Raw genomic sequence first — 26,739 nt, 5'->3', positions numbered from 1 at the left:
AAGAAATGCTTTTTGCATAAACAAATTGTACTGAGACTACTCAATCTCTCTTCTCCTGTGTTCACTTTCTGTCTCCAGGACAAACACCACGATGCTGCTCATGAAATGATTGAGACCATTCGGTAAGTAACTAGTACCTTTCTCCTAAATCTCAAAAGCATGGTGCAGTGAGTGACTGCACTTCTTCACTGAGTTAGATTAGATCAAAGTGAACTCACCATGTGTTGACCATTGTTCCCAGGTGGGTGTGTGAGGAGATCCCAGACCTTAAGCTGGCCATGGAGAACTATGTCCTCATCGACTACGACACCAAGAGGTGAGCCGAGGGTCGGCCGAGGGTCAGACGATGAGGAACAAGGATTATGATGCTGTTCTGAAGCACAGAACACCATAGTAACATAACACTTAGACATCCAGAGTATGAACCAAATGGACCTCCCCTCCACTTCACATTTGAAGGATAATTATTCCCAGAAGGTAATAAAGATATTAATGGCAGCGATGCTAATTTAGGAATATTTTTGTTTCCCGTGGCAGCAGCCCAAAAGACATGAGAAGGAGTCACGTAGAGGGATGGCAAACTGATATGCAATTAGCATTCCTGTGTCCAGGGTGCTGGACAAACTCACAAACATCAGCACAAACAAAGTCATGGGCTGTTGGTTTCTTGTCATACGATGTTGATGTTATTTATTTATTTCTATGTGTGTTGTTACAGCTTCGAGAGTATGCAGAGACTTTGTGACAAATACAATAGAGCCATTGACAGCATCCACCAGCTGGTAAGTTGGAATATCTCCAGATGACTTGCGTCAAGCTTATTTGTCCACACATTAATTCAAACAGACGTCTTTCTTGTAGACGTATTGTCACCGTGGGTTAAACCTAGCTCACTTGAGCCCAGCAATATGTTTATATCCTAGCTATGTAATATACTCATTCTAAACCTCTTGTCCCGTATGTGTCACAGTGGAAAGGCACAACTCCGCCCCTGAAGTTGAACAAGCGGCCGTCCAATGGGCTGCTCAGACACATCCTGCAGCAGGTGTACAACCACTCGGTCACGGACCCCGAGAAGCTCAACAACTATGAGCCCTTCTCCCCCGAGGTGTACGGCGAGACCTCCTTCGACCTGGTGGCCCAGATCATCAACGAGATGGAGATGATGGAGGATGACACCTTCGTAGACCTCGGCAGCGGTCTGTGTTTGTTTACGACGTCGATGTTTACTTCTGAATGAGATAACCCATCTTAATGTGTGTCTCTGTGTGTTGATGTGGGATGTGTCTAAATGAGCAGGTTGGTGCTATTTTTTACTCGCAATTATCTGTAATTGCAGGGGTGGGACAAGTGGTGCTGCAGGTTGCCGCAGCAACGAACTGTAAACACTACTTTGGTGTGGAGAAGGCAGACATTCCAGCCACTTATGCTGAGGTAAGTTCCCACATCTAGCTTAAGAGTCTTGGTTATCTTGATGATTGTCAGTCAACGGAGAAGGAACAGATTTTTAGAATGACTAGTGTTTGCGGTTTGCCTTTCAGTCTATGGATAAAGAATTTAAGAGGTGGATGAAGTGGTATGGGAAGAAGCACGGGGACTACACGGTATGTGGTATTCTGTTGTCATGACAGACGTGTGTACTCACAAATTGTCCCTGAGTAATCAATGTGCAACTCATGTTCCTCTTTATTTCATTTTAAAGCTGGAGAGGGGGGATTTCCTGTCTGAAGTGTGGAAGGACAGGATCGCCAACACAAGGTGCATTACCTCTATGTACACTGGATGATACCACTGTGTATTTACACACATCTGAACATGAAGAGAAACATCAGCACAGCTTCAACTCTAAATCTTTTTCTTCCTCTTCCCCCCTTCTTCCTGTTCCCCGTTTGTCTAGCAGTGTTATTTTTGTGAACAACTTTGCCTTTGGTCCAGAAGTGGATCACCAGCTAAAGGAGCGCTTTGCTAACATGAAGGAAGGTAGGTAGAAAATGGCCCTTTTGTTACCCACCCAGTGTCAAGGACACCCTACCGTATTGTTGTTACAGCGAATGAAGAACCTGGGATCATTTCAATATGTTATTGATTCAGCTGCTTTCATGCATGCTGTAGCATAATGGCAGCTGTGTCAACTCCACACACTTCACCTCTGACACCTCAGCTGTGTGACCTCATGACCCCGTCTTTTAAAAGACAGATATGAGAGGATGATCTATGCTACCATTGATAATGTATAGCAGACACACACAGATCAATGGTTTGATCTAGGACTCATTATAGATCAGTGTTTGTGTTGTTTTCTTTTAATCTGTCAATTTCAAACAACCTTTTGTGAAGTGTCTTCATGAAAAGTTAAACTTTGTTTCTCTCTCTTAGGTGCGAAAATTGTATCATCAAAACCTTTTGCACCTCTAAATTTTAGAATCAACAGTCGAAACTTGAGTGGTAAGTCTTCATCATGGAACAAGTTTATGTTCTGGGCAGACCCCGGAAATGGAACTGCAGAAATGTCAACAGAATTATGTAGATAATGTTATTAACATCTGTCTGTCTGATTCAAAACTAAAAGTTGCACATAAATTTTTTTCTTTTTAATCATAGTTGAAGTATTTAGCATCAATTATAGCGCATCTAGGGTCATTTCTCTTGCAACGTTCCAACGTTGCTATGTTCAACCTTGGTTACATTTGTTGCACACCGGTGTTTGTCGTTTCGCCAGCTCAAATAAGACGTTGCCTTCACAGATCGAGATGAACCCCGACATGAGGAAATACTTTTGGTCATGCAGTGTATGTACCTGCTCGTCGAACATCTCATTCCACAGTTATGGCATTAATATGGAGTTGTTCCACCTTTTGCTGCTATAGCAGCCTCCACTCTTCTTTACACCACCCACTTGGCATTGCGCATAGTGATCTTAGGCTTGTATGCGGCTACTTGGCCATGGAAACCTATTTCAAGAAGCTCCCAACGATCAGTTAATGTGCTGAAGTTGCTTCCAGAGGCAGTTTGGAACACGGTAGTGAGTGTTGCAACCGAGGACAGACGATGTTAACGAGCTTCAGCACTCTGCTGTCCCGTTCTGTAAGCTTGTGTGGCCTACCACTTTGTGGCTGAGTCGTTGTTGCTCCTAGACGTTTCCACTTCACAATAACAGCACTTAAAGTTGACCTGGACAGATCTAGCAGGGCAGAAATTTGAGGAACTGACTTGTTGGAAAGGTGGCATCCTATGACAGCGCCACGTTGAAAGCCACTGAGCTCTTCAGTAAGGCTATTCTACTGCCAATGTTTGTCTATGGAGATTGTATGGCTGTGAGCATCAAGTGTGGCTGAAATAGCCGAATCCACGCATTTGAAGGGTTTACCACATACATCAATTTAGTATTTTTCAACTTGTATTATTTGGGAATTTGTCCGGTGCATGCGTTTTCTTTCTGCAAGCATGGACAACAGAAGTGTACGTAACGAGTGTAACAATTGTATCCAAGATATAACATGACAACATCATGTTAAGGTTTACCCAAATTACCCAAAATGCTACTTTTTAAAATGTATAATATTTAATTAATGTGTAACTTTTATAAGTTGGAGAACACAAAATGATGGGTCACATATTATTTGGATATTCCGGATAGTCCTTCTGTAGATGCTCTACAGATGGTCATACCAATAACAAACTATCTGTTGATAAGCAACTGCTTGTTAAGATTAGGGTTAGTACATAGTTAGTTGAAATCTTACTGATAGTCTATCCTAATGTAGCAGGCATAAAATAAACGCTATAAACTTTACTGAACAAAAACATAAACGCAACATGTAAAGTGTTGGTCCCATGTTTCATGAGCTGAAATAAAAGATCCCAGAAGTGTTCCATACGCACAAAAAGCTTATTTCTCTGGTAACATCCCTGTTATTGAGCATTTGTCATTTGCCAAGATAATCTACCTACCTGACAGGTGAGGCTGATGAAACCGCATGGTTATTACACAGGTGCACCTTGTGCTGGGGACAATAAAAGACCACTCTAAAATGTGCAGTTTTGTCGCACAACCCACAGATCTAAAGGTTTGAGGGAGTGTGCAATTGGCGTACTGACTGCAGGACTGGCCACCGCAGCTGTTGCCAGATAATTTAATGTTCATTTTTCTACCATAAACCGCCTCCAACATTGTTTTAGAGAGTTTGGCAGTGCGTCCAGCCGGCCTCAACCTCAGACCATGTGTAACCACTCCAGCCCAGGACCTCCACATCTGGCTTGTTCACCTGCGGGATCGTCGGAGACCAGCCACCCTGACAGCGGATGAAACTGGGTTTGAAAAACCAAAGAATTTCTGCACAAATTGTCCGAATCTGTCTCAGGGAAGCTCATCTGCGTGCTCGTCTTCCTCAACAGGGTCTTGACCTGACTGCAGTTAGGCGACGTAAACAACTTCAGTTGGCAAATGCTCACCTTCGATGGCCGCTGGAGAAGTGTGCTCTTCACGATGAATCCCTGTTTCATTGTGAAGAGCAGATGGCAGACTGTGTGTATGGTGTCGTGTGGGTGAGCAGTTTACTAATGTCAACGTTGTGAGCAAAGTGCCCAATGGTGGCAGTGGGGTTATGGTATGGGCAGGCATAAGCTACGGACAACGGACAACAATTTGTTTTATCGATGTAAATTTGAATGCACAGAGATACCGTAACAAGATCCTGATGCCCATTGTCATGCCAAACATCCGCCGTCATCACCTCATGTTTCAGCTTAATAATGCATGGCCCCATGTCGCAAGGATCCGTACTAAATGTCCCACTTCTTTCATGGCCTGTACTGACCAGACATGTCACCCATTGAGCATGTTTGGGATGTTCTAGATCGACGTGTACGACAGCGTGTTCCAGGTCCCACCCATATCGAGCAACTTCTCACAGCCATTGAATAGGAGTTGGACAACATTCCACAGGCCACAATCAACAGCCTGGTCAACTCTGTCGGGCTGCATGAGTCAAATGGTGGTCACACCAGATACTGACTGGTTTTCTGATCCATGCCTCTACCTTTTAGGTAGAGGTATCTGTGACCAACTGTATTCCCAGTCATATGAAATCCATAGATTAGGGCCTAACGAATTCATTTCAATTGACTGATTTCCTTATATGAACTGTAACTCAGTCAATCGTTGAAATTGTTGCATGCTGCATTTCATACTGGTCTTGACGATAAGAAGAAAAGACTGTCTGGGGAGGTTCTCTTCTGCACCGTTCAACCAATTCAGTAAATATGGAGAAGTTAAGATGGAGTGTGGCTTAGTTAATGTCTCGCTCCATTTCCCATGAGAACCATACCATCCAGTTGTTGGGAACTCAGGAGAGGCTCCTGATAGTCTGAAGATGTAGAGAATCTACAGATGAACTGTCCAAATAAACTGTTACCAAATGATGTTGACATTTTGCATTTCCGCTTCCTACCAGGGACACAGCACCTTTTCTGAGATCTTTTTTTGGTGGGTGGCCCTTGGACAACATATCCTAGTGTGTATTTCAATGAACTAAAACATTTTGTTGATTTCCTTTGTTTCTCCCTAAAGACATTGGCACAATAATGAGAGTCGTTGAGCTGTCTCCGTTGAGGGGTTCAGTGTCCTGGACAGGGAAGCCAGTTTCCTACTACCTTCATACAATAGACCGCACCATAGTGAGTCCTGCTCTCCTCTTTTATACTCACAAAACGTCTTCTCTGTCCCACACACAATGTTGCAATGGCAGTTGCACCATTTAAAGAAGGGTAACCTTGAACTGAACGAATGGCCCACGCTTCAAAGGTCTCCATCAGTTCATCTGTCCTTATTCTGTATGTGTATCAAATAGCATGGTAAATAACAAACCCACGTGATATTTTCTGACAATGCGTACGGTAGCAGTACTCAGAACATGTTTAGTCGGCCATATCCCTGCAGGAAACAACTGCAACTGCTGGTATAGCCCTGCAGTGGACAGAGGAGATGTGGTACAGCGACAGGTGATGGAGCAACCAGCATTCCTACTACATGTTGTACCATGAGTGTTTTCGACTTGTTTAGAAACACTGAAAACAAGACTTAGTACATTTTTTGCAAACAGTTAGCCTGTGGGAGGGCATATTTTGCCAATATAACCTAGAATATGCTCTCTGTTTTGAATATGTTTCGTTTTGATACTTGTCTATACCGGCCCGTAACAGTCTGCTTAAAAACTTAGCCAGTTGTTTCACTTGCTTATTCGAGCAATGAGACGGTTCTCAGTGCTTGAATGCGCAAGTGAAACAACTGGCTATTTTGAATGTATCCATTCACTTGAGGCAGTGGAAACGGTGAGGTCATCGCTGCATTGTTTCTGTATCCCCCCAGTCACATGCACGTGTTGGAGGGCTTATGGATAGTGTCACACAAGGTGACTGCACTAAAGAGAGAGAGGGGAGATTGTGACCTCTGCTGTCTTCGCCTCTGTGTCCATGTGCAGTACTTGATACTTTCTTTTCTTTTTCAGCTTGAAAACTATTTTCATAGTCTCAAAAATCCTAAACTCAGGGTAAGCTTCTTTTTGTTCCTTTTGGTCACTGTATTATTTTATGTTGCCCACATGTGTAATGACAATCTTAGTCACGTCCGGTTTGTCTTTGCAGTTGCACCCAGTTTATATGCCCTCCTGAACTATTCACGTGGTAAAACAACACTAAGATGTTCCTATGTGTTTTTAGGAGGAGCAAGAAGCAGCTAGGCGTCGACAAGAAAAGAATAGTAAAGACAGTAAAAACAACACCCCAACCAAGGCAAAGGAGCACAAGGTAAGTCCCTTTATCGTCTTTCACGTCTCTATGCTCAGTTCTTCTCCTGATGAGATCACCACTCTATCTTTGGTTTGTTTTCACTCTGGCCTCTCCCTGTCTCAGGATTCCTGCGGGGAGGATGAGCAACCGAGGCTATTGGCAGTCGTGAAGGCGTCACCCAAACCCCGCCGCGCCAAACTCCTCAGCAAAGGCCGCAAGCTGAGCGCTCGGAAGCGCGGGCGTCCCAAAAAGGCAGCCGTGACTGCAGCCGAACGCAAGAGCAAGAAGAGCCAGAGTGCCCTGGAGCTGCTGCACGCCAAGACCATCTCTGCAGCACCCCCTCAGGGTGAGCCACCTGCTCACTCTCACACACACTCCTACCCAGGGCTGAGTCCATATACTCTTGTGCATTTCTGTTTATTTAGCCTTAAGCTCTTCATTTTGGTCTATGTTTGTTTAGTTGACTTTCTTTGTTGTTTCTACAGATGCATACAGGTCACCTCAAAGTCCCCTCTACCAGCTACCTCCCAAAGTTCAGCACTATGCGTCTGGGCAACTGCTGCTGGGCCCCACTCCTCCTGGCCTACAACAGCTTCTAGGTGAGCCTCGCTACCCTGACCCGACCCTTCCTTATCACACAGACCTGTCTATTAGTCACAGCCAGCAGAGCTGAAGGCCAGTCCTCTCTGTCTCTCCACCCACAGACAACATTAAAGTCCAGTACCTCCAGTTCATGACCTACATGAAGACACCTCAGTACCACAATCACCTGCAGCAAGTCCTGGAGCAGGAGAAGGTAAATAGAATGTCCAAATCACTCAATCCAATGCAAATAATCCATGTGAAAACAGTATCGCCACCTCGTTAAAGAGTAATAAATTAAATTACTGCATTCAGATTCACTCCCTCAGGCTCATACTTCAACTCTCAACCCTCCCTTTATCAGTCATGTTGAAGGAGACTAACCCCCTAGGAATGTTGCCTCTGCTTTAGTCTCAACCTCTAAACCTTTCCCTTTTCTCTTTTGTTCTTCCTTCCCTCTTCCTCCATCTCTCCTCCACCTCTGCAGCTAAAACACAGAGAGCTCTCTGGGCAGGCGGAGCAGCTGCAGACTGTGTGTCAGACCCACAAAGAGAAGATCAAAGGCCTCTTCCACACCAAACTGGATGAGGTAGGCAGATAACGTGGTGAATGTCTAATGAAACCAGCTGGTAATGAGAAGCCAATGTTGGGAGAGTACTCGATCGCCAAACATCTTACCCTGTCTTTGTGTTCCCCTCAGCTGGGAGTGAAGGCCCTAACTGTGGAGGACCTGCTGCAGGCCCAGAAGGAGATCTCAGCCCACAACCATCAGCTGAAGGAGCAAACCAAGCAGCTGGAGAGAGACATGATCGAGCTGAGGGACCACAGCCTGCTCCTGGTGAGACAACCTCGCTACTCCTGGGTGTCATCTCTCCCCCCCTTTTCACATTGGGGTTGATCTTCGTGTTGGGCATTCTGTCAGACATAGCCAGAGACTTGTAACTCACTAACTATAACGGCCTGTTTCAGTTGAAGTCTCGGTGTGAAGAGCTGAAGCTGGACTGGAGCTCTCTGTGTCTTGAGAGCCTGCTGAAGGAGAAGCAGGCCCTACGCAGACAGATCTCCGAAAAACAGCGGCACTGTCTCGAGCTACAGGTACACACCTCTGTGCCCCTTCCTCTCTGTTCCACCTATCTCTACCAACAAAACTTAGAAATAGTGGAGGAATCGGTCATCTACTGTTGTTGTGAAGCATAGTTTTTGTTAGCAAAGTGATGTTCCTATTCCTTACCTTGTGTAACGGCTCCCCCTGGTGTTGGTTCTCAGATCAGCATCGTGGAGCTGGAGAAGAGTCAGAGACAACAGGAGCTGCTCCAGCTCAAGTCCTACAGTCCCTGTGAGGATTCCCCTTACCGTAAGGGCCTCCCTACCCTGGACCACGACACCCCCAAACTGAGCCTGGTCGTGGCCGACCTCAGCCCCGAACTGTCCATCAACAGCACCGCCTCGCCCTGCTTCGACAGGAGGGCCACCAAGGGAGAGCTCCTCTCCCGCTACCTGCCCATCTCGCCTGACCACGAGATTGTGCCCCCCACCCCGGACGCCCGGCACAGGCAGCTGGGTCACCCCCTCCCTGACTACACACGCTTCTCCCCAGCCAAGATCGCCCTGCGCAGACACCTGAACCAGGACTCTAGTACTGCACACTTCAGAGGCTTGGGCTTCACTGGTCTCAGGTAGAGTCCTGCACGGGTCCGGTTTTTGGAGCCGCACCCGCCCCGCGCTGGCCACATCAATTCGGAGCCTCACCCGATATCCGACATCAGGACAGATTTTTCTCCGCAACCTGACCCATCCGCGTAGAATTGTTCCGAGAAGCGATCCGTGACCCGCCAAAATAACACCGACAACTAACAGAGTTGTAGACAATTCCCTTTCCCTGCATGAATTAATTTGTGTCTATTTATGTCTATTACAAATGTTTATAAAAGGAAACTATGCACAATGCGATGCGGCACATTTGACAACTCAAATCGCTTTGAAAAAGAGCTTTCTAAGTAACCTCCTTATTCCTTATCTAATGTAAGTCTATAGCCAACACAATAAAACAATACCTTTACATTGAGTATAGTTTCCATAATCAAGTAGTTGAATTGAAACTTAAATGAATATTTCCCAGAATCAAATAGGCTACATTTATTTAGTAGGCTATTGGCAACTCAAACTATTACCAGCCGCACAGGTGTAAAATTTCCTGCGTATGGTCTAAATGCACGAAAGCCTGAATTTATGTAATAATTAACTGAATTATTGTTAACAAACACCTGCCTGCACTTTTGCAGGCTGTGCATCCATCCATCTGCTGGGTTGTTGTCCTCCTTGTCCACAATGACTCCAAAAGCCTTCCAAAACCGAGGATTTCACTCGTGAAGCACCTGTTTCCACGATGGTGTATTCATCATAACCTTTCTTTTTATTTCTCCTGTTACGTTAACCATTTCCCGTGAGCTAGGAGTCCGGGAAAATAAACTTGCCAATGTATCGTTGTGTGGCAGAAGGGAACATAAGTTCTCTGCACGTGGACAAATTAGGAACGTTTCAGCACCACACAACAAATGGACAGTTCCTGCTCCACTCTCTCGCTGCGTGGCTGGTAGCCTAGGCTTTGTCTGCCTCACCACTCACATAGCCTAATTGAATTCACCGGACAAAATTTAACAGAACAAGCTCCAAAAAAGTATTATCTTGATTTAAAACGTTAAACGCAATATAATTTGTTCTGAATCGCGAGCCGACCCGCTGGTTGAAAGAATGTTTTCATTCCACCCGCCAGCTGATTTTTTTTTTTTTTTTTTCGGATCAACCGCGAGGAACCGTGGGTATCCGACCCGATGCAGGACTCTAGTCTCAGGTTAGTTATCAACAGACTGACATAGTAGATTGTCCTGACAACATGGAGATGTGTTCCATGTTTGTTGAGGACAGTATTCCTGACTGTGTTTCTACTCCTGCAGGGGGGATATGGGCGCCATCACCTCTCCACTAGGCGCTAAACTGAGCTGCCTGTCTCCCAACTCATCAGACAGTCAGCAGAACAACATACTCAGGAGTGCTGAGAGGGTAACTGTCTGTCCTCTCTGTCCACACACTGACACACAGCCTACCCTGTTGACTCACACACAGTATGTACTCAGTCTGTCTGACTGGTCCTCGTGTGTGTGATTGTGTGTGTGTGTGATGTCCAGGGGGGTAAGGAGAAGAGTCCAGCAGGGGGTCCGGGTGAAGCCATCACCAGCCTGCCCATCAGTATCCCCCTCAGCACAGTGCACCCCAGCAAACTGCCCGTTAGCATCCCCCTGGCCAGTGTGGTGCTGCCCAGCCGAGCAGAGAGACTGGTGGGTACATATGGCTCCTATAACTCTGGCTTAGAGCAGTGGTTCCCAAACTTTTTCACTCTGGACAGTTGATCTGGATATTTCTGACAAGTTATAAATACTGTAGCTCACGAAGGTCTGCAATGACTGACATGACACGAGGGAAACTGTTGATTCACTATCCAATTTCGAAGTTGCACCTTGTGCATTCTACGATTACAACTTTCCAAAGTAAGTTGAAAGGCCGACTGACTTTGGGAACCACTGGCTTAGAGAATGGCAGGGCTACAGGTAGCTTTCCGACTGGGTAGTAACGTCCTGTTTGCTGTAATAAACCACTGTGTTGATTCAAGCTCTCCGTGTTTGTTTTTGTAGAGGAGCACACCGAGTCCTGTGTCCCAGACAGGCCAGACCAACGGTAAGCAGTCCCAAATACACTCTATATCATCCATTGAATCCTGCATGTGTTGAGACATATCATGACTGACCAGTGTCCAACCCCCTCTGTCCTTCTTCAGGGTACTCCTCTAGCTTAGGGCTGATGAACGGAGGCTCTCAATCTGATGAACAGGACGGGGCTGCCCCCTCCCCTCCCCCTCATGGTGCCCCTCCAATGGGACCAACACAAGGCCACAGCCCCCCCCTCAGCACCGGAGGAGTCCTCCAGTATGCCGACGGCACCCCCAGAATCCTCCCTGAGGACAGGGCCGAGCGCCAGGGCGAGTCTGACTCTGAGCCCCAGGACAGCGAGTCCAGACGCCGCATGTTCTTCTCTTCTTCCTCTTCATCGTCTTCCTCCTCCTCTGGGGGCGCCGCTTCTCGCCTCCGCCTCGGCTCGGCCAGACAAAGCCAGCATCACCTAGGTAGCCACAGTAACCACAACAACCACCACCACTCGCCGGGCTCCCAACACACAAACTCTCACGGCCATGCGTCTCAGGAGGAACGCAAGCGTGGGAGGAGGAAGCGAAGCTCAACGGGGGCTCAACCTGCCAGTGGCTCCCCAAAGAGGAAGTCCTTTCCTGGGCTCAGCTCCACCAATCACCCATCAGGATCCCCACTCAACATCAACTCCATGGTGAGTCAAGCTACGTTCAGGTTGCTTCCCTGTTCTTTAAAACGTGGTACACGGCTTCAATGGCTAAGTTGGTTGCAGTGCAGTACTTGCTACAAGAGTTGTTTGATTCCTTAATATCTAGGCCCTACTGAATACATCTTTTAACTGTAGGCTGAAGATGCACAATGTACAAATCTCTCCACCAATTCTTGGTTTCGAAAATTCTAAGTTTGCCTAATTTCAGTTTGTGACAAAACAAGGAAGTATAGAGTAGACAGTAATTGTACCATCCAAACCACTATGAAGTATCTTTTCCATAACCAAAACTGTTTTTTCAGCTTTTTGAAGCTGGTGTACAAAACCGAAAGTAAGATGCAAAAACAAAACTTAAAAACGGAAGCATAGAGGTAGTGCACATAGAACAGATCTACCGCTTCTTAGACTTGTTTTCTTTGAGAATGACAGATCTATAACTAAAATTTTGTCAGGACGACCAAAAAGTTACATATTGTAGCTTTGGGGTTAGGGCAGGGTTTCCCGAACTCGGTCCTTGGGACTTGAATGGGGGCGCATTTAGTTTTTTGCCTTAACACACAGCTGATTCAAATGATCAAACATGGATGATTAGTTGATTATTTGAATCAGCTGTGTAGTGTTAGGGCAAAACCCAAAACGTGCCACACTTGGGGTCCCGAGGACCGAGTTTGGGAAACCCTGGGTTAGGGCTCATTTATTACTCCAGTGTTAATCTGCTAAATTGTAATTATTCGCTCCTATGGCCTATTTATTTCCTACCTCCTCATGCCTTTTGCGCACACTGTATATAGACTTTCTTTTGTTTCTACTGTGTCATTGACTTGTTTGTGTTATTGGCTGTGTCACACTGCGTTGCTTTATCTTGTCCAGGTCGCAGTTAAATGAGAACTTGTTCTCAACTAGCCTACCTGGTTAAATAAAGGTGGGGGGTGGAAAGGGCTAACCCTGTTTTCTGTGTTTGTCGTGTCAGGTGAACAACATTAACCAGCCTCTGGAGATCGCTGCCATCTCTTCCCCGGAGCAGTCTGGATGTAGCCCCTGTGGTCCAGACATGGACCAGCCCCCTGTATTGAAGCGAGAACGCCCTCTGGAGATGAATGGCTCAGGATGCTACTCCTCCGCACCCAGCTCTGATGACGACTCTGGCTACCCCGCGGACAGCTCCAGCTCAAGGTATAGTAAACGGTGAAGCAAAAAAATAACATGTGGTTGCACACTCATTTCTACAGAAGAGTATGTTTTGAAGTTGAATTTTCTTGAATTTGTCTTGTTTTAGAATTGAAAGGAAGATTGCCACTATTTCCTTGGAGAGCAGAGATGGACCAGGCAGACCAGGGGACAGGGAGCGCGGTAAGGAACGTCCCAAAATATGACTGCTGAAGCCTGCATAATTAACATGATATCACTGTCAGCTATCTACTGTGCTTTTTCTTGTGCTCTTTTTAAAATAAAATTCTCTATTGGGTTAACAGGAAGGAAGTCAGGAGGCAGCAGCAGTAACAGCACAGGAAGTGAGGTCTCCTCTTCATCTTCCTCCTCATCCAACAGCAAGTGGAAATCCACCTTCTCCCCCATCTCCGACCTCAAGCAGCCCCTGTCCGAGGTGAGGCAGGGGGGCTCCCCCTTTGGCACAGGGAGAGAGCCGCGGGGCCTGGGCACGGGTACGGACTCAGACTCTGATCACAAACCGCAGCAGCAGAGGAGGGGGTGCGAGGGGGCCGGGGGCGAGCCCTCTGGGTTTCAGGACATCCCCCTTAAACCCTTCCTTAGCCAAGAGTTTGGGGGCCGGTCGGGGGCAGGGGCCCAGGGAGGAAGCAGCTCTGAGAGGCAGGCCATGCCCAAACAGAAGCCCCGGGGTGAGTGGGAGCTGAAGACATCCAGCAGCATGGGCAACAGCCAGAATCTCTTCATCTCTGCAGCCGTCAGCGGGGGTATCCTGAGCGGCAAGGTAGGGGGCATCCCCGTATCTTCAGCCTCAGGGGCCTCTGTTGGACATTACCTGGGGGCCCAGTTCCCCCTTGGGGGCGCCTCTGTCCTCCAGTCCCTGTTCGGAACCCAGCCGTCCGGAACCTCTGTGACCGGGGCCCCGCGCCTGGTCAATGGACACTCTTCCCTGGGGAGCTTCTCCAGCGCTGGGCTGGCAGGTGAGGCCCACTTACACACCCACTCTAACCAGTCTCCTTCCATTCAGCAGTACTATTGGGTATGGTTTGGGGTAGACTGAAATCAGAGTCCTCAGATTGGTTGTGTTAGACAGTGGTACAGAGGAAGTCAATCGGAGAGGCCTACTGATGGACACAGGTAAGTGGGAGCCCTGTCCTGCTGCCTGTCTGAATGCCCTTGCTGCTTTGCTTTGCCATGGACTGGCTGAACAGATGCTGAGTTGGACACCCTTGGAAAATGCCTAACATTTTGAAGAGAGCAGATCTTAAGAATGATATACTTGGCTACGGGCATGGATAATGCCCTTCAATCTGTATACTGTGATATAGCCTACAATTGTCTGTGTTGGTTAGCTATACTGTAATACTCTGAAGTATTTACAAATTACAGTGTTTAGTAATTAATTAAAGGAACTTGATCTGCATTTTCTTTGGGTGTTGGTGTTAATGCTGCTAGTCATGTGTGTGTAATTCAGAGACGTTTCACTATGATTAGACTTGTTTTATTTGCACAAAACATTTAGTTAATTTCAGAGGAACGGCCTTTGGTCTATAACAGATGATTCAGTCGACCCTTTTATAGTGACATGTCTCTGTCTGCTTTCTGTGTGCCTGTCTGTAAGACTCGCTTGGCGCTATACAAATCCTGGCTGAGTGTCTCTCTCTCTGTGTCCTCCCCCATCTCTCCGTCTCTCGCTGTTTAATCCACAGGCATGTTTCACCACGTGGTGCCCTCAGTGTCCTCCCATCAGTTTGGGGCTGCGCTGCCAGCCTCAGGAGGCCTCAGCTCTCTGCTCAGTCTCTCCTCCTCCCAGCAGCACCAACATCCTGCCCCCCAGTCAGGCTCCTCCTTCCTGGCCTCTGTATCCTCCTCCCTCCCCCTCTCCCATTCCCAGCACAGCCGCACCCAAACAGTGCTGCACACCCCTCCAACCCCCACGCTCTCCCTGCCCCCTCCACCACCACATATCAACGTCTCCTCCTCCTCAGTCTCGTCCTCTGACCCAAGTCCCTCGTCTCGCTCTGAGGCCTTCCCCTCTTCTCTCCAGCAACAGAGAGTCCAGTCCTCCTCTATCTCGGTCTCCTCCTCTGCTTCTGTCTCCCCCTCTTCTTCACCTTCCTCTCGTAGCTTCACAGTGCACTACCCCCCTCATCTGCCCCCTCCAACCCAGACCAGTAGCTCAGGAGGTGGGGTCAGCATGTGGAGGACTCTGGGCTTGCCTACTTCCTACACGTCGTCCTCTCAGCACCCTGGCTCCTGGCCTAGATAGGGCATAGGGTGAGGGGCGGGTGGGGGATGTGGTATAGGGGGTGTGGGTCAATCAGAGGGATAAGAGGAAGAGACTGGTAGGGAGAGACACACAGACAACCTGGTTTTCCTGTGCTTCCAAAGCTGCTATTCAGTTATAACAAGGTGAGTTATACTCCTCTTTCCCGCTGGGGCCACCCATATGAAAAATGTATGATGCATGACGCTTTGGCTAAAAGTAGCTTTGGAGAAAAGCGTCTGCTAAATGGCATTTATCATTATTGTAGGTTTGTGAATAAATCACAACAATACCTGTTATAATCTAAACATTTATTTTTGGTGCTTTTTAACTCTGATAAATCCACTCTTCAGGAGCAGTCTCCTGTCCTGCTTTTATATATGCTAATTGCCAGCATTTGGTTTTGACCCTGGCTCTTTCCTCTGCCTGGCAGGTAACTGAAGAATATCTACCTCAACCCAACGTAACCTATGCAAATGGACAGGTGTGGACCAATGGACAATACTATTTCACTCGTGCTCCTAAGCCTGCTAAACCGCCACTGTACTGGGACTCAACACACACACACACACACACACACACACACACACACACACACACACACACACACACACACAGAGCTGAGCACACATACACACACTGCTTCGGCAACTCACGCTGACACATACTCGCAGCATGGCGTCCTGAGCAGAGTTGAGCGGTCACGGGGGTGTTTGTGTTGTGGGTTGAGGCTGATAGTAATCACTGGGTTGTGTTCATCCCATCCTTAATGAATTGGTATGCTGCCTACTCTTAACATTATAGTGACACATGAAACGCACTGTTTCCATGGCAGTAACTTGTAAAGGTACATCACTGTCACCATGTAACGTGGTGCTAATAAGACTTACTAAATATACATAGTTATTTGTTAAAGACTCAATTCACACAGTTGACTACAGAAGAAGTCAGTCAGCAGTGTAGTTTTACATATCACTGATGCCGTTATATTAGTAAAGGCAGACAGTGTGTACAGTGGGAGATTCGTGTGGGTCTGTCATTCTAGTAGACGGCACTCTCCTCTTCTCTTCATTATCTGACCACCGGGTGCTATGTTAGACCTCACGCTCCACGCACACCATCACACACACGCTAGACCAGTCTAACCCAGCTCTGATCGGGACTAGGGACCATGCAGCTGTGCCTCACTGCATCTCTAGCACCCTGCTACCTAACCTTGAACCCTGATCATTTGTTCAGTGAATGAAATGTCATTTGAACACATTAGCTTTTGGCTAATGTTAGCTTTTGGCTAATGTTAGCTTTTGGCTAAGTATAAAACAGGGGGAAGCTGTTTGTTCAAATGCACTGGGTAACATATCTGTGTACCCTGTGACAATGTCCCTGGTGCAGGGACAGCACTATAGTCAGCCGTCAGCCCAGAGTAAAAGGTTCTTAGTTATATTGGTGTAATTATTGTCCGTGTCAAGTCAAAGGATAATTTATGTGAATCACGGTTCTCATTCACTTAAGTGCTGCCGGCTGAGCTGTGCGTCAACACATGCATGATGTGAACAGCAGAAGGACTGGAGGATAGAAAGTGGAAACAGGATTCAGTTACTGAGACAGTCCGGTTATAATCACTACTTATAGAGCCAGCTGGAGTGCTAGGGGCGTAGGGACCCGCAACGCAATGTGCATTCTTCACAAGTAGGAATCTCAACTACTCTTAATCTAAGCTTCTTTGTTATGTTTTTATATCCCTGCCGAAACACTGATATGATGAAAATGCAGGTGTAATTTTGGGACTCAAATGTTGTTTGTGTTGTATTCAGGCAAGTCTCTGGAGTCACATCTCACTGAGTTCACAGGGTAGAAATGCTGTCTGTACGTGTCACCTTTTGTCCACTAACACTGTAGTGGCGCTTTCTGCAGCCACTTCAACCTGCACACACTGATATACAAACACCGCTCACACACTGGGAAATGCATGACTAACAAAAACTACTGGGCCATTTTCACAGCTTTTCATTGGATTTTCTATTTCATTTTTGTAAACAGTATTGTACTGTGAATAAGAGACATTCTCTGACTGTATAATTGTGTATAATTTAGATTATTATATTTATGCTGTCAAGTTGTGTTTTTGTTTTCCTGAAACATGTGTAACAGTGTAGAATGCAATAGGTTTAAGTGTGTACTTGACTCACAGTCTGAAAACAATGGTGCTACAATCTGTATAACTCTGGACTGTGCCTCATATTATTTATACAATATTAAGAACATCAATAACTGTCAATACTTGGTGCTTGTCCACAGGGACATTTTAAATGCTATTTTCTGGCATTCTTTCTCGTATTTAAAATGCAATTATCCAATTGAATTGTTTTAAGCCTAGTGTACAACTGTTGACACTGCACGATTTGATAAAGCTATCTTCAACCTACGGCTGACTCCGAGTTATGAAAACAGGTAACGCTCTCATTAGATGTGATTTTTCACAGTATTTTTTGGCATACTGCGAAACACCCTTTTGCTTTCAGAAACTTGCAAATTGTTCAGGACTATTTGTAAATGCATGTGACGCTGTGTTTTGTACAGATAAGTTTGTGTTAAGAATGGTGTGTAGGTGAATAAGAAATGCCTAGATTGATTTTGGGGTATTATATTTGTATGTTTTTTTTATTTTTTCATTTGGTGCTGATGTGTGACCCACATCTACAAGCCTGTCAAACAGGTTGGGCTTGGAAACAAGGGAAACAGCAGTGCGGAGTTGTTTAAATCAGGGCCTTAATAGAGTGAGTGAAACACCATGACTGTTCAGTGTCAATGAGGGCATGCCAGTCACATGGCACAGTCTCCTCTGATATACACAGGGAAACTCTATGCTTGTACTATTATGTGGTTAACACATACAGAGGGAGAGATTTGTGCTGCAACTAGACTGTCTTGATTTGTTCTGGATTGTAAATCAGATTTACTTCATGCTTTTTAAAGAGAAACCTCTACTCTGTGAAACAACATGTCTTTCAGTCATTGTAAAATAATATATTCTAAACTAGAAAAGGTGCTGTTTCAACCATACAAACTGATTTCAGGTAAGGTTCTGGGTGCATTCAAAAGCCTCCTTCCCATAGTATGAGCATAATACATCTGTTGTAATTACAAGTTAATTGTTCCAATATAACTGTTCGTAGAATAACTAGTATGCGTTACGTGGGTTTGCAACAACCAGGCTCCATTTTGATCTGATTGTCATTTGCCAGTCCTTACTAATTGAGGATGTGAAGCAGGATATTAATTTATCTTCATTGTTTTGTTTGTTTCATCTGTATCTTTGAGGAGAAATAAGACATCACAGCTTTATAGTCACAATGTTGTCCAGTAGACAACAGTGCTTTGCAATCAGGAATGAGGACAATGATTTGCTCATGTCGGTCATGACCAGAGAAGCTAGTCCCCTGTTATCAGCACTGACAGGTCTTTTGTAATTACTGTTATTGTTGATGTTTTCATTATTATTTTTTGTTTGATATAATTGCAGTTGGTATCAATTATGCTTTTATTATGACATAAGATTCAGATCAAATTGGAATACTCTTAGACAGACAGTACGGTGCTCTCCTACACTTAAAACAAGGAAAATGCAGCTACTGATTAATACACTTCCTCTCCTGTTGTGCTAGAGGAGGGAAAAGATTTAATAAAATTCAACACAAGCTCGCTTGTTGACTTATTATTAATGTCCCATCTGAAAATATACTTCCTAGTTGGCTGGAGTGGCAATGTGTGTGGGAGAGAGAATAATATTGTGTAGTGAATATTGTTACTTCGACGTACCCCATTTTAAATATGTCCCCTAAAGAAGTACACATGATCTCTGGCAAATTTGGATACATATTTAATACCGTAGTGCAGTATACTGCTCTATTAACTTTACAATTAAGACTTTCACATAGCAAGACTCTGAATCCTGCCAAAGGTCTCACTCAGGAACATAGCAGATATCTTGAAACGATATAACACTATACGTCACACTTATCTATAAACTGTGACTTCATTATCTCTTTCCCTAACTCAGGACCAGGGACCTCTCTTATATTTTGATGTAACTTGAAAAATCATATTGGTGCTTGGAGTTGACAAACTTCCTCGAAGATGTATGTTTGTCTCCTCAATTTCTCACTGTCGCACACATCCAGCCACTCCAGCAAAAGATTGCAGCTTTGTGTTCGACTGGTCTGACAATGTCGTGGAAAATCCTCTTCTTACACTCTCACAAATGCCTCGTCTCACTCCCTCTCTCTGAAAAGGAATTAATGTCCTACATAGGGAGAACGCTGTGTAGTTGGACTGAATTTGAACTCTATGTGGATCAGTAGAACTAAGGGCAGGTTTGAGGTGCAATAACAGCAAACCCACGTTTCAAAACGCCTTGGGCTGTCATGGGAACTCTTGTCTGGTGTTGGTGCTATTATCTTAGATGTGTAATGACAAATTGAAATTTGCTTTTGTTTATTTGCCTTTTTATGATAATTATTAATAAAATGGTTTCTTATAAAGTATTTAATTTGCATCTCTGCTTATTGGTGATGTTCTGCATGTTGAAAAGGTGATTTTATTTATGCTTTTTATTCAAAAAAATTGTAGGATTTGTATATGGTGCATGATATTTTAGTTTGTTTTCAATGAAGGATTCAGACTATGTAGGGGTGGAATGAGTGTCATTTTTCTACTATCATTATAGTAGTTCTGGTACATTCTGTAATAAAGCTAGGCATATCATGGTTTTGACCAAAGATGGACAGTAGTGTTTTGATAATTGTTCTTCAGTTCTGTCTTTAGTGGGGAATACATATTTATGTCCAAAATGTCCACTATTGGGGAATAATTCAACATTCAATGTCATCTTTATGAATACTCTCTGAAATAGTGTTATGTGATGTTACGTGCATGTTTTCAAGCCATTTAGAAATGATAAACAATTCTTGTAATTTTTAGTGGATGATTTGTGAATCCTTGACTTTATCACTTGGCGCTGTTGTCCACCAAGCAGGACAGACTGAACTGAACGACCTTGATCGTGTGCAAAACAAAGCTGCAGCTGTTGGATTTCTCCATGAAACCAAGGCCGTGAGGCACTTTTCAACCCGAGAAGTCTCAACAGCAGCATCTCATAGTCTGTCCATAGATCCTTTAATCCGTCAAGAACTCTTATTTAGCCAACACTTCTTCTGTATCTATCTGGCATGCAGCACATCCATATTCCAGCCACTGTACTTAGTCCAATAACTGCTGAGAGAACTTTTTAAAGCCAACGTGTCTGTAATCAATCGTCAATTTGCAATCGCATCCTTAGAATTGCATCACAAATGGCTACTTTTATGAAGAACACTCCAATATCTGTTTGTGTATTGGGGGGTGAATTAGGCCCCCAAGTTTCCTAAGAATTTTCTTGTATTTATTATTTTGAAAATCTGTAAAGTATTCCTACGCAAGGTGCGAAATTAGCATGTTTTAGTCAAATATACCTGTTTGGGCTTCTTGCGGTCAATTTGCAGTCTACAAATGATTTTGTCATTTGTGTATATTCTGTTTTGCCGCTGAATCTAGTTGATCATCCCTGAAGAAGAACTGTATGTAAGAAATGGCAGGACACAGAAGCAATGATAGTGTTGATTGATATGCTGTAATGGACCAGACATTACCTACGAAAGGCCTTTATAGAATTGTCATTACACGCATTGTTTTTCTGTCTCCTTCAAACATCCCCCCTTCCTTTTTGGAGGTGCTTAAATCGCCAGTCTTTTCTCACCCACAGGGAGGGCAGGTGTCTGTCTGCCACACACAAAACACTCCATTGTCTGTCTTGTGCTTCCTTTCCCTAGCGTTATCTCAACCCACCGTAGTATTCACTGTCCCTCCACATCTTACAACATAGGATAGTTTCTCAAGGACACATCACATAGTATGAGCTGTGTATTTGGCAGCCTGTCCTCCTTAGCTGAAAGAGGGGCGGTACATAAAACCCATCTCCCTCGCTGACCTGACCCAAAACAAGTGTTCCATCCAGACGTGACTGGACAGACAGGGTTACCATGAGGCTATGGTGCATATTCTGCTTGATACTGCTGCTGCCCAGCACAATGGTCACTTTGCCACACCAGGGCAGACTGAGTGACAGCCTGCTAGGCCGGTGTCAGGAGGACCCCACGCCAGACCACCCAGGAACAGGGCCAGGTCAGTCACACTATTCACCATCCCAATTACACTGTCCGTACTGCTGTTTGTAACTTGTTGCATTGATATGAATCTGTATGCCTGGGACCTGGCCATAGCTGTGACCAAACATGGATTCATTAGCATTTGCAAGAAAATATTGTATGCATTGTAATGCACAGTTTTTTACTTTGTGCTCTATTTGTTAATTACATTACATAACTGCTTCTTAGAATTGTCTGTAACTTAATTTATCACATTGTGAATGATGCAATATCATCTGAATAAGGTCATCTTTTGGCCATCAAATTATACATTTGTCAAAATATTGTTATGGTAATACAGACTTCTGTGACTACATTTAGTCTGTTCTTTCATCCAAGGAGACAACCGTTCAGTGGAGGTTGGAAAAGGTTTGGGAGAGAATGCCTTAACAGTGAAGGAGACCATAAACTCCCATCCCAGCGCTTCTCACCTACCTGGGGACACTCCATGTTTCGGAAGGATACCGTCTCATGGAGAGGTTATTGAGGATATGTTTTCAGCACTTCGTGAAGGTTGGGGCCAGGAAAGCGACCTGAGAAAGGAGGATTTGACTCGATTTGGCGTTTGCTCACACTCTGATGGTGCTCCAGTACCTGCCTTATCCACACTAGCTGAAGAAGCCAAAAAAGAGAAACATGGGCTACATGTTTGGCACCCAACCAAAGGTACATTTTTGTCTCTTTCCAGATTTCAGCTTTGTAGGTAATGGCACAGATATGGATCTGATTCTGAATGTACTGAAATGGGATGTTATGTCTTGTCTATCAGAGCTCATGGAGGGTGAAGTGGAGGGAGGGGGTCTTGTGTTGACCTTCCACCTCCCCCGGCCTCCCCTCTCCAATATCAAGCCCATACTGCTCCTTGCCTTTAGAAACCCCAGAACAGGAGCGCTCGGTGCCATCACTTTCACCAGTCACTCTCTGCAGCCTTACAAACAGGTTTGAATTCATTACCTGCTCAAGAACAACATTCCTGAACTTCTTACTTGTCTCTCACATTTTATAAGTGTTGTCTTTACCATGATGTTTACAGACCATTAAAGGAAAACTCCACTCAAAAACTATTTTTTCATAAGTCCACTGTTGATACAGTCCCAAATGATTTGTATGTCAACTGTCAAGTTTTCAAGATATTGTGCTTTCGCGAAGCAGTGTCGCTGGCCTCATCATCGCGATGATGCATTTCTCACCATGACAATGTGGGAGGTGATATTTTGCTTCTTTAGTTTTTGATGTTCTGCTATTATCTGACTCAACCTTTTCCCACTTCTCCCAGACGGTATGTATTTCAGAAGGAACACAGTTCCTCATCCTAACAGGAAAGCAACCCGAGGGCAAAAGTCAACTGCAATGGAGATTCAATGTTGACACAAAAACACCAGAGACGGGTAAGAACATCTTGTACAGCTTATCGTGTTCAAGTTAATATGCTTTCCTTCCATCAACATGTCTCAAGATTATTCACCTTTCGGCAGGACAAAAGCTGTCTGAACTACGAGGTATCCTGATTGGTGACGGAACAAGAAGTGATGTCAGTGTCATTCCCCTGGTGCTTTTCTCAACAAATAGAGGAACTGATGAAAGGTCAGTTAGCATAGTCTTTTTTTCGAATGCGGTACCTATTACTGTCTTTTTCTTTAAGTGATTGAAGCCATAGAGATTCTTAAATGAGTGTAATTGTCTTCCTCAGAGTGACAGAAAAGCTGAGTCCCTCCCCTGCTCCCTCTGGGACCTACACGTTTCTGTGTGAGCTGCAGAAGTTCCTCAGTGACGTCATGCCACCACAGACGCAGTCACAACCATGGGCTGCTTCGGTACCTCTGTACTCTCTGGACTCTCTTCCCCCCCTGTCCCTTGGGGTGTCGTCCAGTGAGACCCTCCTTGCCAGGCTGCTCAACTCCTCAGCTCCCACCCTGTTCTCTTTCCCCACACAGGGCTCTGTGCTCCAAGGGCATCGTGGGGAGCTGTCCCTGCAGCCTGCCCTACTGGAGGTGCTCAGGCAGAGGCTGGAGGAGGTTCTGGTCCAGATGAGGGTGGAGGAGGTGGGCAAAGCAGGAATGGACAGACTGAGGAGACTCCAGGAACTCAGTGTCCTTCCTAAAGAGGGCGAGGAAGCACCAGCAGGTGAGCAGGCCTCAATGTAAATTCATGATCAATGTCTGGGCATTAATTGAATTGCAAAGTCATTTAAACTTTTTTCTTTCACTCACATAGGTGTTGGGAGCCCCAGTGAAACGCAGTACCGAGCCCTGCTTCTGCTGAAGGCCCTGCAGACAGTAGTGGGAGCCTGGGATGTGGAGAGGGGGCAGCGGGCCACCAGAGCAGGCCAGAACGGCCCAGGGAACCGGCACCTTTGTCGACTGCACAGTCTCACCGTGTCCCTAGAGAAATACCTACTGTCTCCTCCTGAGGCCACCATCTACAACTGCCAGGGAGTCTGCAGCTTTCCCCTGACCAACGGGAATAACCATGCTATCCTGCTTAACAGCCAGATCCAGAGTGGCCTGGCCCTGGAGCGCTCGCCCTGCTGTGTGCCTGTGGACTATGAGGACCTCAAGGTGGTGGAGTTGGATGAGCATGGAACCAATATCTGCTACAAACCAAACATGGTGGCCAAGGAGTGTGGATGCCGCTGACTCCTCCATGTGGTGCAATGATTGGTATTAAAGGGCCAGGGCACCTGGGTTGTTGCACCATTACTCAATAAAAGTCAAGTAGAATTGCATGTTTTAAATCATTGAGTGCATTTATTTTGTTTATTGTAAATACATTATCACATCTAGTTGTCTACAATATTAGCTGTTTTAATACACATTTTGTCACTTAGTTATGTAAATAGAAAACTCATTGGCTCAGTGCACATATTGGATCTTTCAAGTACAATTTGTGCATTATCAATTTGCACCACATGATCGTATTGAAGGCTGAAAGAATATATTGATCATCAAATACGAGATAGGAACCAGCTCATCTTATTGATTTCTGTATACCCTTTAAATATGAAGAACATTTATGCATGATCAGATAAGACTGTATGGTGCATTTAAGATCATTGTGATGTACTGTAAATCTTTTTTTTTTTTTTTTTTTTACAGTAGTAACATTTTAACTACAATATATCCTTATATTTCAACATAATAAACACACTTTGATTAGTCCTTCAGAAAATGTTTTCCTTTTTTGTTTCACTATCCTCCTCTTGCCCCTCATTTACCATTCTCCATAATGTATTCCCTCTATCATTCCTTTAACAGCCCTTTGTCAGACACATCTCTATTTCTGATTCTCAAGATTCCCCCTCTTCTCTTGGGATTTCCTTTTCTTCCATCGTCTGAGCCCCAACTCAGCAAGCTGTCCCACAGAGAGGCTGCAGGCTGCAGGGAGGGAACAGGATCATTACATAAGGTTCCAAAGCCCAGCACGTCATTATGTGTTATTCACTGTGTTAGTTATAAGAGGGTCACGGGAAGAAAATAAGCTATGAGCTCCAATACCTGAGCTACGCCGTCTGGTTGTAGAACCGTGCCTCCAAAGAACATCTGGGGAAGATCCTTCTCCTCTAGAAGTACATCCAGAGCATCTGAACCACAACAGACAGTGCATGAGCTAGTCTGTGTGCATTGAGGTTATGAGAAAATGACAAATGTTTCAGCACTCACCATGTATTTCATTCACCCCTGAGCTCACAAGCACAATGATGATGGCAAACACTATGCAACGGTTCAGAGTAATGCTTTTCCATGGGTTCTCAACCTCACTCAAACTTTGGATGGACAAAATGCGTTCATATGACACTAGAGGTAAACAGAGAGAGTAATAAGTCAACATGGGACAAAATATATTATTACTGAATGTAGAAATGTAAATATATTGGATAAGGATTGTATTACTCCCGAGGCTCTCAGATGATAATGTTCTGGGTCTGTTGCGTCCTGTAAAGTCAGGTAATATTGAGGTTTTGCTACTGCAAGATATTTAAAGAGGAAACTACTAACACATTGTGTATTCTGCATTCTCAGTAAAGGTTATGACTAAATCTACATTTTTCAACTGAAAATCCACTCTTAAACCACATAGGCTAAAAGGATAGAGCTGAGTACACACATGCATTGGGTTACATTGCATGTTTATGATGAGGCGGTTCAGTCCGATTTAAAGCATATGTGGCATAGACCATGTAGCATTGCTAGAAATAGACATCTTGCTGAATCAACAGAGGAAGAGTAATATACAGACAGATAGTCTTTGTCAAATAAATGATTCCCAAACTAGATTATAAATGCAAACCTTTAAAAACCCATGCATGACAGATTGAGTCTTACCTGGGTTGACCTTTTTCTCCTATGGAAAGCAATTGATTTCCGTTGACTGGGGTCGGAAAGTGTCTTATAGCCTGCCCTGCTTCAGATGACATGGTCCCTGACAGGCAGGCACAGCTGAGAGCTTATGACAAAAGTAAAAATACATCACTGGAGGGATTGCTGCTATACACCCTGTATGCTATGGACCGGCCGCCCTCATAAACACCATACCATTCTGATCCCTATCTTCGAAGTGTGTCATTGTAGGCTATGGCAAGGGGAAATCGGCAGTATAGCTACAGTTTGTATGCCAGAGACGTGATAACTATGTTTCCATTAAAGGGCATTCATTACATGTCGCTTGCATGAATTATCAGACTGGGTATTTTGTCATTAAAATCATCATAACAACAACAAATATAGTACAAAATACAATAAATGTAAGTACCTGACGATAGACACAAGGAAGTACATTAGCTGTGCAGGACAACATTATATTGATGGCTGTAGATTCGTGATTTGTCTGTTAGCATGGAAATAACTGTGAATTAGCAGTTAGAAAATGTGACCATTACAATTAGAGCATGCTACCTAACTCATCTCTTACAGCAATAACATACAAACGCACATCCCAGGATGGCCCCGATATCTAACGAGTACCGTACACGGTGGCCAGTTTATTAAGTACACCACCCCGTTCACCAAAATGGTTTGCTTCGACAGACAGTGAGTCACGTGACAGTGGCGTTGTTCACGAAAATGGTTCGCTCCTACAGACAGTGAGTCACGTGGCCGTGGCTTGCTATATAAAGCAGGCAGAAATGCATCAAGGTATTCAGTTACTGTTCATTGAACGTTAGAATGGACAAAACAAGTGACTGAAGCAACTTTGAGTGTGGTATGATCGTCGATGGCAGGCGCGCCGGTTCCAGTGTCTCAGACACGGCCAGCATCCTTGGCTTTTAACGCACAACAGTGTCAAGGGTTTACC

At 44.9% G+C, this 26,739-nt stretch overlaps 2 protein-coding genes and 1 long non-coding RNA gene across 10 annotated transcripts in view; 2 read left to right on the top strand and 1 right to left on the bottom strand.

The window, feature by feature from the left end:
- Positions 1-19,749, top strand: part of dot1l (DOT1-like histone H3K79 methyltransferase) — a 29,793-nt gene extending 10,044 nt beyond the window's left edge. For 2 of the 4 annotated variants that reach the window (XM_035779676.2, XM_035779692.2), the window contains exons 2-29: positions 79-122; positions 242-316; positions 719-782; positions 971-1,199; positions 1,340-1,434; positions 1,542-1,604; positions 1,703-1,758; positions 1,898-1,980; positions 2,377-2,445; positions 5,570-5,676; positions 6,507-6,548; positions 6,718-6,804; positions 6,910-7,132; positions 7,272-7,385; positions 7,491-7,582; positions 7,856-7,957; positions 8,069-8,206; positions 8,338-8,463; positions 8,635-9,044; positions 10,323-10,428; positions 10,554-10,703; positions 11,058-11,100; positions 11,201-11,760; positions 12,746-12,948; positions 13,052-13,125; positions 13,248-13,919; positions 14,649-15,351; positions 15,639-19,749. In XM_035779676.2, the coding sequence (XP_035635569.1) occupies positions 79-122; positions 242-316; positions 719-782; positions 971-1,199; positions 1,340-1,434; positions 1,542-1,604; positions 1,703-1,758; positions 1,898-1,980; positions 2,377-2,445; positions 5,570-5,676; positions 6,507-6,548; positions 6,718-6,804; positions 6,910-7,132; positions 7,272-7,385; positions 7,491-7,582; positions 7,856-7,957; positions 8,069-8,206; positions 8,338-8,463; positions 8,635-9,044; positions 10,323-10,428; positions 10,554-10,703; positions 11,058-11,100; positions 11,201-11,760; positions 12,746-12,948; positions 13,052-13,125; positions 13,248-13,919; positions 14,649-15,208 (4,587 nt within the window). In that variant the 3' untranslated portion in view covers positions 15,209-15,351; positions 15,639-19,749. The remainder of the gene's footprint in view (positions 1-78; positions 123-241; positions 317-718; positions 783-970; positions 1,200-1,339; positions 1,435-1,541; positions 1,605-1,702; positions 1,759-1,897; positions 1,981-2,376; positions 2,446-5,569; positions 5,677-6,506; positions 6,549-6,717; positions 6,805-6,909; positions 7,133-7,271; positions 7,386-7,490; positions 7,583-7,855; positions 7,958-8,068; positions 8,207-8,337; positions 8,464-8,634; positions 9,045-10,322; positions 10,429-10,553; positions 10,704-11,057; positions 11,101-11,200; positions 11,761-12,745; positions 12,949-13,051; positions 13,126-13,247; positions 13,920-14,648; positions 15,352-15,638) is intronic. The other 2 variants (XM_035779683.2, XM_035779708.2) reach the window with 2 other exon arrangements.
- A 1,480-nt stretch (positions 19,750-21,229) lies between these two features.
- On the top strand, positions 21,230-24,605 carry amh (anti-Mullerian hormone). 2 transcript variants are annotated; one of them, XM_035779733.2, is made up of 7 exons: positions 21,230-21,424; positions 21,790-22,113; positions 22,217-22,386; positions 22,724-22,835; positions 22,923-23,031; positions 23,138-23,571; positions 23,662-24,605. In XM_035779733.2, the coding sequence occupies exons 1-7, from the start codon at positions 21,283-21,285 to the stop codon at positions 24,081-24,083; spliced, it is 1,713 nt and encodes a 570-aa protein (XP_035635626.1). In that variant the 5' UTR covers positions 21,230-21,282; the 3' UTR covers positions 24,084-24,605. The 2 variants fall into 2 exon arrangements, with proteins under 2 accessions (XP_035635626.1, XP_035635615.1); XM_035779722.2 differs by having other exon boundaries at positions 21,231-21,424; positions 21,787-22,113.
- On the bottom strand, positions 24,513-26,410 carry LOC118389841 (uncharacterized). 4 transcript variants are annotated; one of them, XR_004826851.2, is made up of 7 exons: positions 26,356-26,370; positions 26,197-26,271; positions 25,770-25,890; positions 25,338-25,379; positions 25,107-25,241; positions 24,942-25,027; positions 24,513-24,821 (listed from the first exon to the last, which is right to left on the bottom strand). It is a non-coding gene; the product is annotated as an uncharacterized LOC118389841 (long non-coding RNA). The 4 variants fall into 4 exon arrangements; XR_004826849.2 differs by having other exon boundaries at positions 26,197-26,410; XR_004826855.2 differs by lacking the exons at positions 26,197-26,271; positions 26,356-26,370 and adding an exon at positions 26,377-26,391.
- Between the last annotated feature and the right edge of the window lie 329 nt (positions 26,411-26,739).

The sequence above is a fragment of the Oncorhynchus keta genome, chromosome 1 (assembly GCF_023373465.1).
Source record: "Oncorhynchus keta strain PuntledgeMale-10-30-2019 chromosome 1, Oket_V2, whole genome shotgun sequence".
Taxonomy (NCBI): domain Eukaryota; kingdom Metazoa; phylum Chordata; class Actinopteri; order Salmoniformes; family Salmonidae; genus Oncorhynchus; species Oncorhynchus keta.
Note: the sequence above shows the minus strand (reverse complement) of the source record. Positions and strands in the feature narration are given on the sequence as shown.

Coding starts and splice junctions, on each gene's coding strand:
- amh (XM_035779722.2), top strand. CDS start 21,283: ATGAGGCTATGGTGCATATTCTGCTTGATACTGCTGCTGCCCAGCACA. Junction 22,836..22,922: donor CACAAAAACACCAGAGACGG/GTAAGAACATCT, acceptor ACCTTTCGGCAG/GACAAAAGCTGTCTGAACTA. Junction 23,572..23,661: donor GGGCGAGGAAGCACCAGCAG/GTGAGCAGGCCT, acceptor TCACTCACATAG/GTGTTGGGAGCCCCAGTGAA.